The sequence below is a fragment of the Cervus canadensis genome, chromosome 16, assembly GCF_019320065.1.
Source record: "Cervus canadensis isolate Bull #8, Minnesota chromosome 16, ASM1932006v1, whole genome shotgun sequence".
NCBI lineage: Eukaryota > Metazoa > Chordata > Mammalia > Artiodactyla > Cervidae > Cervus > Cervus canadensis.
The window spans coordinates 53,731,664-53,743,336 of record NC_057401.1 but is presented as its reverse complement, the minus strand read 5'-3'; the positions used below and the strand labels follow the sequence as shown (position 1 = coordinate 53,743,336).

Here is an 11,673-nt window from a genome sequence, read left to right as displayed (position 1 = left end):
CTTGAAGGCTCAGATGATGGCTAGCACTATTTAGATTTTTAAAGTAAGTACATTGGGTGTTTTTGTTTTTTTTTAAGAACTAATGCTATTGCACGCTTAACACACTGCAGTACAGTGTAAACATCTTTTATATGCTCTGGGAAACCAAAAAATTTGAATGATTTGCTTTGTTGTGAAACTGGCTTTATTGCATGTCTGGAAGGGAACCTGCAGTATCTTTGAAGTATGTCTGTAAGACTATTTTTATTCCAATCATCTGTATTTTTATAAGCTCTCTGAACTATTTCAGAAGTTAGAAAACAAGCCATAATTCTTAAGACTTGCATTCCTGGTGACAGTTTAATTGATCCCACACAAAAAAGTCACGCTTAGATTGACAACCAGCTGGAAGCATGAGGAGGACCAGTGCAAGCATCACAGAGGATGTTTTGCTTTGTCCTTGATGGGCACTTTGGAAATTTTCCCACAGCATTCTAAACTCTTCCCCATTCGTAGCATGCCTGAAAAATTACACATGGAGCACGACGTTTGATAAAAATATATTTAAAACAAGCAAGAAAAAATAGTTTTGACCTTAAGTATAACTTTTATCATTCTTTTAACCAAGTAGAGTTAAATAACACGTATAATGATTTCAAGTACCAACTTATAAAAGATGTGATAAATTAGAAAGCAAAGAACAGGAGGACTCTTTTTTTCAGAAAAATGTATTTGCAATTCAAATGTTCATATAAAAAGCATAAATTTTAAAAAGTTCATAGATGTGTGTTTTTAGAAGTGCTATGGTTTTGCCATTCATTGCAATTACATTCCAAAATGTGCAGGGTGGTCCACACCGCACCTTCTCAGCTCTGTCACACTGAAGTCACTCTCATCACAACCTCCCCCGAGCTGTTGTCTTCTGACAAATCTTCATGGGCCCTCATTCGATTGAACAGATGCAATAACACGTAGCCACATTGAAACCTTGGGGAGGTCAGCTGGGTTGGGTGGACCAAGTTCCTGTTCCGCAGAGCCGTCAACGGCAACCATAAAGTCCTGCTCGTGGAAGACTCTCCCCGGCTACTTTCTTCGATGTCTGTGGCTTTGTCATAATTTAATACATCCCAGTGTAAGTTGACAGCTCGCCAGCGCTTAAACACTCTGTAAACTGCAGCGCCTTCATGGACAATGAGACCTGAAATTTAAGGGTAGGGGAGGGGGGGAAGACTGGTCATCATCAAAAAGGTAAGAATGCTATTTTGCATCCAAGTAAGACATTAAGGAAACAGTCAATTATCTGTTACTCAGCATCATCAAACAAATTGGTATTCTGACTACTCAAATATGTCTAATGGCAAGCTACTAGCTGTCTTACACAGGTGTAGTCAATATTCAAAAATAAGAATCTACTACCATGCAGACAGTAAGGTCATCTTGGGTACAAACTACTTGCTTCATTTTGGCTCAGGGTAGGCTTAGGTATTTATGATGCCTTAGGAGAACCATCAGCCCTTCCCTGGTGGCTCAGACAATAACGAATCGGCATGCAATGCAGGAGACCTGGGTTTGATCCCCAGGTCCGGAAGATACCCTGGACAAGGGAATGGCAACCCACTTGAGTATTCTTGCCTGGAGAATTCCATGGACAGAGAAGCCTGGTGGGCTACAGTCCATGGGGTCGCAAAGAGTCAGAAAAGACTGAGAGACACTAACACTAGGAAACCATCATTTGTACAATTGTACGAATTTGTACAAATTATAAATTTGTACATTGTCATTTGTACAATCAGCGTATATTTCCTGAGTGCTCACTGTGAGCCAAGCAATGTGTTAGGGGCTTGGTCTGTGTTGCCAACTGGATTTGTCAAACAGATGTCAAGCTCACTGCCATCTCCACAGCTTCTAAAACGATGACACAAAGGAGGTATGAGCGAACCTTCTATTATTTTTCCTCCCCTCAACAATTCAACAAATATTTGTTAAGCACCTTCTTGAGAGCTTTGGGGCTTCCTTTGTGGCTCAGCTGGTAAAGAATCTGCCTGCAATGCAGGAGACCTGGGTTTGATCCCTGGGTTGGGATGATCCGCTGGAGAAGGGAAATGTTACCCATTCCAGTATTTTGGCCTGGAGAATCCCACGGACTGTATAGTCCATGGTGTTGCAAAGAGTCAGACACGACTGAGCGACTTTTACTTTCACTTTCTTTCTTTGAGGGCTTTACTTATATCGTTTCATTCAGTTCTCACCAAACCCTTATGAAGCAAGCACCAGCGTGTCCTCCATTTTACAAACAAGTTGCTCAAGCGCAGACGGTGGCAGCATTGGAGCAGGGATTCAGACCCAGGCAGGCGGGCTCCAGAGGGCTTTGGCTGCTATACGGTGAACGGGTGACCACACATTTCTGAGACAGACTCTCGGGAAAGTAAACAAGATAACACAGGAGCCTCGGGCACAGCAAACTGGCCATCTGTACATGTGGTGCCCTGATGCACGGCTCCATCTCCACTGCCTACCCGAGATCCCAGCACACCGTGCATTTTCCACACAGTTACATTTCACTGTATAGTCTAAAAGCTTTGGAATCTGTGACCCATTACAAAAAGGAGTCCCTGGTGGAGAGGGCCCTTCAGATAGAAAAGCGAGAAGGAGTTTCTCTTAGAGGAATCTGAAATTCCACTGAAAGTGGGAGGAGAGGCCAACGAAGTCTTTCTTAAAGTGCACGTAAGGAGGATGTGTCAGTTGACACAATCACTTTTAACCAAAATTTGAAAATGAGAAGATCCTACCACCTCCAAGCATTAAGAATCTTGGGTGCATGTCCTAGAAAACTCTCATCAATACGAAAAAGGAAACATGTAAAAAATGTTTTATACGTTTGTGTGTATTTGCAGAAAAAAATCACAACCAATCTCAATGTCCATCCTGAAAAGAATGGATAAACTGTGATCCAAAGGATCATAGCAATGAAACAGAAGGGAACAAAGTCACATGCACTACAAATCTTGAGGCAATAGTGGAAATCTCAAAGCCATATACCAAATGAAAATTTTAGAAATATAATTGATTGGAGTGAAGAAATACTATACATTTTTTATGGGTATAGATATATACGTGGTAAATATGTTAAAACGTGCATGGGCATAATGACCATTAAATTCATGATAATGGGGGATTAAATGGAGAGAGGCTTCAAAGAGGGCTTTCTACTGTATCTTTAGTATCGTGTTTTTTTAAGCTCGGTGGTGGGGATGTGAATGTTCAATGTATTATTCTATATGCTTTTATGCACCCAAATAATTCATAATTTCAAAAATAATGGGAAATTTATTAGGAAAATTGACCTAAGATGGGTTGAGGAACAGACAACAGAAGGAGGGAGACAAATAAGGATTTTACCACATTTATGTGAGGAGCAGAGTGTCAGCAGTAGAACACAGAGAAACAAAGGAATAAACTTGCCAGAGGAAAAGCTGACAGAAATTGTAAATGCAAAAAGGGGGAAAATCAGTCTCCCATTTTTAAGGCTAGAAGAATGGGTGACTGAAAGAATGATGACAACCTCCCGTATGGACAATGGGTTAGTGTTTGGAACAAGCTTTTGTTGGGGAGAATTTTTTTTTTTTTTGGCCAACTAAGACACTGCTGGTAGGTGATGGAGATACCTCGTCTTTGAAAAAATCATACTTATCTAATATCAGAATTTAAATTTTATACCTGTCTCGTTCTGTTGTTGTTCAGTTGCTATGTTATGAACGACTCTTAGCAACACCTATCCCTTACCAGGAGATAAACTTCTAATGCACATGACTTAAGAGCATTCCAAAGGCACTAACATAGGCCACTAAAAAATGCATAAACAAAAATATCTTGAACCCAATTATTATATACCACCGAAATAATAAGGAGAAATGTAAACTTTTGTCAATCATAGCAATTCAATTGTTTGATTCCTTTTTTCCTAAGGAATAATCAGAATTGACCCAAATGACCAGATGTTTTGGGGAAACAGTCAGAATTATAAGTCAAGACTACCAGGTTTTAATTGATAATTCTAATATTAGCATTCTGAAATCTCCATGAGTAACAATTTAACTTTTCTGATTATGTTTTTCCTCCTTAAAATGTGATTCGAATACCTAATCTGTACATTCCACCAGATGCTATGAAGATAAATTGAAACTGATCAACTATAAAGCACTCAGATTTCCTTGGGGATGGTAACTATCTAAATACAAGATATTATCATTAATTAAAAATCAATAGTGAATCTATGTGGTGTAGTGAAATTCGCTCAGTGGTGTCTGACTCTTTGTGACTCCATGGAGTATACAGCCCATGGAATTCTCTAGGCCAGAATACAGGAATGGGTAGCCTTTTCCTTCTCCAGGGGATCTTCCCAGCCCAGAGATCAAACCCAGATTTCCCACATTGCAGGTGGATTCTTTTCCAGCTGAGCACAAGGGAAGCCCAAGAATACTGGAGTGAATAGCCTATCCCTTCTCCAGTGGATCTTCCCAATCCAGGAATCAAACTGGGGTCTCCTGCATTGTGGGCAGATTCTTTACCAGTTGAGCCACAAGGGTGGTGAGGGGCATTCATTCACACTAATCACAAGACCATTATGGTCTGAAACAGGTTCATTCTGGATAAGGGCAGCAATGGGGGGCTGGTTTCACCAGGGAAATCCACTCATTTCATAGAATCCTAGTCTTTTTTCTTGATTTCCTTTGAAAGACCAGAAATCAGATCATTTACTCGAGCTTAAATCATTTTCTGGGAATATATTCCTGGTAGCCTTTTCCTAAATACATAAATCTACCCAACAAGCAGAAATAAATCCCACAAGTCTTTATAGTACATTTTGAACTAAATTTAAAGGAGAACTACTTGAAGTTCTCATGAAGACAAGTCCTCTTTAAGTTTTCCCCTGCACGAGCTGCTTCTTAATTGCATTCAAGTTATGAGAGATGTTTTGACTTGGCTTTATTCTCCATAGTGAAAAGTGAAAGTCGTTCAGTTGTGTTCACCTCTTTGTGACCTCATGGTTTATATAATCCATGGAATTCTCCAGTCCAGAATACTGGAGTTGGTAGCCTTTCCCTTCTCTAGGGTATCTTCCCAATTCAGGGATCAAACTCAGGTCTCCCGCCTTGCAGGCGGATTCCTTACCAACTGAGCTATAAGGAAAGCCCTTATTCTCCACAAATGTCTGGAATTACTCCTCATCCTCTAGAGGCTTTCATTTTACCAAAATATGAGACCCCCCATCTCACCCCAAGACTGTCCTTTGTAATGTACACTTTCCCTCTCTCTCCTTTAGATTGTTTGAAGCTGTGGCAAATACCATTTGTGTTCATGAGTGTTCATGAGAAAATATGACTACTATGATCATTGAAATCCAGAGGTAAGGATTTATTTCATTCTAGTTCATGTGTTGAGAATCCTCCTGATGATTGGTCCCCTCTTGTTTAATAATGGATCACTTCACATTATCCTTAGCCACTCTCTGACTCATACCTCAAGTTAAGCCTTGAAATGAATTTGTCATCTTGACATATTAGGTCATAGGAAAACAAGCTTAGATTTACTTCATCTGAGTCACTAACTCTGAAGTGAAAAGCAATGATAATTTCTAGAAAATGTAAATATTAAACATTTTATGGTCCTTGCTACATTATTAATGGCAAAGATGTCAACACGGTGTGATTCATGGGAACTTAGAGTTTTGAGACTTGAGGAGAATATGTGTGTAGGTGTCCCTGTGTGTGTGGTTGGTTGTTTTGTTTTGTTTTTTTAAATCATTTTCTTGCCAGTAGCATTTAATTAAAGCATCCCTTTATTGATGTACAAAGGAACATTTTGTTATGAAATAATCTTTATCAAGAGAAAAGTTTAAATAGTTTGTGGGTTCATTGAAATAAGGGCACAGTGCTTACGAAAGTAAAATATATCCCAAATTTGAAAGTGTGCTAGTTGAAATTCTTATGTGGTAGTAGAAAATTAGCTAACTGCCCAAGAAATAATGGGAAGACTCTCAAGGTACACAGACTAACGTATGCATCCGTGTGCACACAGACATATACACCATTTGTCTGTGTTTATTTCAATTTAGACAAATGTGCTGTGCCGTGCTTAGTTGCTCAGTCATGTCTGACTCTTTGTGACCCCATGGACTGCAGCCCACCAGGCTCCTCTGTCCATGAGGATTCTCCAGGCAAGAACACTGGAGTGGGTTGCCATGCCTTTCTCCAGGGGATCTTCCCAACCCAGGGATCAAACCCAGGTCTCCCGCATTGCAGGCAGATTCTTTACAGTCTGAGCCATCAGGGCAGCCCAAGAATACAGGAGTGGGCAGCCTATCCCTTCTCCAGGGGGATCTTTCTGCCCCAGGAGTTGAATCAGGGTCTCCTGCATTGTAGGTGGATTCTTTACCAGATGAGCTACCAGGGAAGCCCATAGACAAATGGCAAGTTACAGTTAACAGAGACCTGCAAACTTTGTGGTCAAATGTAAACAAATGTTGGTATTAACTACCAAACCACCAGTCTAATCATTTCATTTCTTGCATAATCTTGACTGCAACTCTATAAATAGGTACATTTTTGAGTAGTTAGTTTCCCTGTTAAGGAAACTGAGACCTAGAGAGATTTAGCCAGTTGTCCAATGTCATGATGATATCAGCTCTGAGACTGAAGCCCAAATCTGTCTAATTGTAACCCTTGAGTACTACAAGCCTACTCATGGTAAATTCCCAAAGGATGGTTGTATCTTCTAGTCACATAATGACCAACTGAAAGATCACTCTATTGACTGAATATATCTCCCCAAATTCATATGCTGAAGCACTAACCTGTAACATGATGGTATTTGGAGGTGGGATCTTTGGGAAGTAATTAGAGTTATAATTCCTGAGAGTGACTAATGCCCTTATACAAAGAGAAAGAGATGTGAGTTTTCTGTGTGCAAATGAATGTGTGTGTGTGTGTGTGTGTGTGTGCATGCACCAAAGAAAGGCCCTGTGGGATAATAACAGAAAATGGCTGTCTGCAAACCACGGAGAGAGCCCTCACCAGACTGAGTAAGCCAGCACCTTGACTTTGGACTTCCCACAACCTTCAAAACTATAAGAAATAAATGTTTATTGTTTAAGCCACTCAGGCTGTGGTATTTTGTTATAGCAGTTCAAACAAACCAAGACAGACCTGGTATATAAACTACATCACCCTCATTTAAAATATGAGTAAATTAAGTCCCAGAGACTATGACTTGGGCAAAGTGATATAATTAGTTGCCATTTTTAATATCCTTGTATGTCACCAACACTATTTCACCTCTAGGAGTGCCAAGAAAACAGCCCCTTCCATTTGCCCTCATCCTAGGAGAGAAAAGTGTTGAGGAACCTTATATGCAGGCAACACTGTGAGTGGTGCGCTCTCTATCTGGTAAGCGGTACCCATCCTGAGCTGTCCCAAGATATGCAAGATCCTAATTATAACACAACCTAAAGGCCTGTGTGTGGTTCAGTCACAGAGACCCTTGGGAAAGCTAAAGAACTCTCAGCAGATAATTGGCCAGAAAAGGTTCTCTTGATCGTGAAAATGTCCAAGATTTCTCAATTAAATTTAACCACTCTCCCTGAAAAGGCTCTCTTGATTGTGAAAATGTCCAAGATTTCTCAATTAAATTTAACTATTCTCCCTGGCCAAGATTCTTCTTCTCTCCCTCTCTCTCTCTCAGTGAGTTTCCATGTAACTGAACTCTGTAAATATAACCTGTGTCATTCTGAAAAGTCAGTGTGTACCATCAGCAGAATGGTGACTTTTGGTCCCCTTTAACTCCATTTAAGAAGAACAGATTAGAGTGGATTAGAGTCAACCTCATAAAGTAGCCCCAGTATTACTACTTAATTCCCCTTGAGGAACTTGGGGAAGACCAGAGTGTGGTTACACCAACGAGGGTTAACCAAATAAGACAGTGGCCCAAGATACTTTCTGTTGAGGGCATCTTTGCTAGAATGTAATAAAATGCATTAATTCTTCTTTCACATTTTCCTAAGATACTCAACAGTTAAATGCCCAACAGTTATGGAAACTCAGACGAAAGTGTAGAGGTAATCACTTTAAAAGTCACTCTTCCATTGTTGAATCTTGTTAATATGAATCTTGAAGAAATAACTACAAGTTATTTCTATGTATACTGAATGGGTTTTGTTGGACTCAACTATATATGAAGGTTAAAGTAAAACAAAAATCAGAAAAACAAAAAGAAGTGCAAAAATACAAAACTTAAATAGAGATATAAAGATTGAAGTGAAAGTCGCTCAGTCATGTCTGACTCTTTGTGACCCCATGAACTATACAGTCCGTGGAATTCTCCAGGCCAGAATACTGGAGTGGGTAGCCTTTCTCTTCTCCAGGGATCTTCCCAACCCAGCGATTGAACCCAGGTCTCCCGCATTGCAGGCAGATTCTTTACCAGCTGAGCCACAAGGAAATCCCAAGAATACTGGGAGCCTTTCCCTTCTCCAGCATATCTTTCCTACCCAGGAATCGAACCAGGGTCTCCTGTATTGCAGGTGTATTCTTTACCAACTGAGCTATGAGGGAAGCCCATAAAGACTAAAAGACAATACATATTCAATTACAGAAATCACTAAATTCACAAAAGAAAGTGATCATTCTGATACCCTAAATCTAGGCCTCTGGGAGCTATCAATACAGTGTCCTGATTACATATGGGGATTTTTCAGAATACAAATTTGCAGTGTTGCCCATCGTAACAAATGATAAAAAGAAATATCCTACATAAATGCACTTATATCTATTAAAGATGAGTTGTTTTTTCTATTGTTGATTATTATATTTTGATATACCCCCACCCCCAGAACCAAGTTGAGAATGGCAGGCTGGTCATAAGAGTTTAAAGCTCAGTGGTTCAAAAACAGATTCATCATGAACATTGGCAATAAAATCTGCACAAGAAATGAGATAAGGACAACAAATTATTCAGAAACTTCTCATGACATGGAAACACCTGACGCTAGAGACTGGCTAATGTCTAAATATGGATGATCTAATCCTCTGCATCCTCAAAGTAGAGAATGGCACCCAGGAAATGATCATAGTGAAGACCCTAAATGACTGCACCTCTGGGAGCACACAAAAGGAAGTTCACAGTGTTTGTTTTACAACATTGTCGCCCTCTACACCTTCCTCTCCACTCAGTGAGATCTGTGTCACCAGCCCGGATGCAAAGAGCACATTCATGCTGCCCCTTCAATGCTGATGACAAAACTGTCTGGGAACAGAACAAGATGCAAAGGCAAACTTTAACATGGAGTATCACCTCTCACTAGTTGGCAATGAGGGAAGCCCTCCCTTTTCTAGAAGGTCCTGACATAATTTGGATTTCCTTCTCAACCTACCATCCTTATTTCAGCTAATTACCATCCCCTCAAATCAGTTAAGCTAAAACCCAAAGATCGCCTAGGCTAGGCTATCCTCTTGCATTGAATTCTGCTAATTCTGTCTTCTTAGCAAATCTGAGATAAAACCACAGACGAGAGAATATTAGGTCTGTGACCCCAATCAGCCATGTACTCCTTGAGGACAGGAACCCTAATTCTACTTCAATTGCTGATATATAGTAGGAACTCAATAAACCTTTGCTAAATGAAAGGGAATGAGAAAGAGAAGAGTAACTGTCACTGGAATCTAAAAGATGACAAGACTGACTCCATCTGGGCGCAATAGTGCTGTTAAAACACAAAATCTCTCCAGTACTGTTCTTTCAAAAGTTAAGAGTAATGCCTGGAGATACCAAAGACAAACTGAAACATGTATTCCAAGATAGAAATGAAAAGCGTTTAAAGATTTGGGCCTTTATTTCATAACAGTGGGTTTTGCCCCACCCCTTTCAAAACACACACACACACACACATACACACACACACAGCCTGCCAGAAGTAGAAGAGTGAAAATTCTTTACAAGTGTTGGTTTTAGCCTTAGCAAATTGTAGCAGCCTCCCCCTCTATCCTGTTGGCTTGCTCATCAAATGTTTACTTGAGTTAAACAATCATGAACGATATAGTTATAAATGCCTGTGCCAGACCAAAAAGCCTAAGAGTCAGATGTGGATACTCTTCTCTTCTATTTCCAGACAAAACAGGAGAATTAAGAAAAGAAATGCTGGCCATTTTTCTGACCACTTGCTTTGCTAAAAAACCAATCCATCAATTAATTATTTTAATGATTTTTTTTCTTCCTCAGTAGAAAGGAGATTCTTCTGCTCTTTCAATCACCAGCCCTGGAGCACAAATCTACCATAGGTGTATTCACAGAATACTCCTCAAAAGCTGCAAACTTATTATACATTATAAAATACACAGTATGCTAATTAAAAAAAAGGATTAAAAGAATTCACTGGAGAGAAGAATTGTTATATTATCTAAGTTTCTACCCAACAGGGCTTGAGGAAAAAAAAGATTTGTGGATATTATTATTTCAATAAAAGACATAAAGGAATGAGTCCAATACTTTTTAAATATATAATACAGATATCCTAGAGTTCCCCTGGGCTTCCCAGATGGTAAAGAATCCACCTGCCAATGCAGGAGACCCAGGAGACTTGGGATTCAATCCCTGGGTCAGGAAGATCTCCTGGAGAAGGAAATGGCAACCCACTCCAATATTCTTGCCAGGATAATCCCATGGACTGATAGTCCCATGGACAGAGAGGCTACTGTCCACGGGGTCACAGAGTCGAACACAGCTGAGTGACGGAGCGCACAGACACACAGTTTCCTTGTAACCAGAAGTGTTCACGAGAATTGGCTTAATTTCATTTGAATGCAACTCCAATTCTGTCCTTCAAATCATGGACGGATGGAACACCTGGCACCACAGAGATATGAAGTGGGCAAACATAGTAACTAAATTTCCAAATCAGGAAATACTGGGTATGATTTAACCCAACCTGTTCATGTGCAGAGATAAAGTCTCTGAAGCCCAGAGAAGTGACATAGTTTGACCAATGGGCCGCAGTTACGTTCAAAGCCAGAATCAGAGCTAGACCCTTGAAGCCTGATCCAGTATACTCCTCTGCAAGAACTCAGATTTCAGGAGCCATCCTTGGCCAAAGCTTGTCCTCACATGTGTGCCTCTGACCCGAGGGATATTACCTGACTATGACTAGACAGTCAGAATCTTTCTTCAGTAACACAAGAGGCTGTGATGATCAGCTCTCCTCTGACCTTTACCCTAAAGTGTGCATGGCTGCATCTGGGTAGGAGATGGGAGGACTGTAGTGACCTTCACAATATATAAAACATTAATAAATAACTCTGCATACCTCAGTGTTACAGCATCTGATTTAAAGATATGTCTACCTTCTGTGAATTAATTCTTTAAGAATTCAGGATCTACCTTGGTCGATTTCCATTTGTTTCCCACACTCTGGACCAAAGCCAATTCTGAGGAGGCTATTAGTGGACTTTTCTTAGTGGCAAGCTGAAATATGAATATGCAAATTTCCCTTCCATCTCCGATGGGTAAACTGTCTACTGCAAACTTGCAGATTATGATTTTATTAACCTTACGGGTAAACAATACATGTATTGATTGTTCCATTTCATGGGGTGAGAAAAATATTTTAGAAGTTTTAATTGAAATATCTAATTAAAACCTGTTTAT

At 40.0% G+C, this 11,673-nt stretch overlaps 1 protein-coding gene across 1 annotated transcript in view; it reads right to left on the bottom strand.

Moving 5' to 3' along the window:
- Positions 1-527: 527 nt before the first annotated feature.
- Positions 528-11,673, bottom strand: part of MARCHF11 (membrane associated ring-CH-type finger 11) — a 109,465-nt gene continuing 98,319 nt past the window's right edge. The window contains exon 4 of the mRNA XM_043489122.1: positions 528-1,177. Within this exon, the coding sequence (XP_043345057.1) occupies positions 855-1,177 (323 nt within the window). The 3' untranslated portion in view covers positions 528-854. The remainder of the gene's footprint in view (positions 1,178-11,673) is intronic.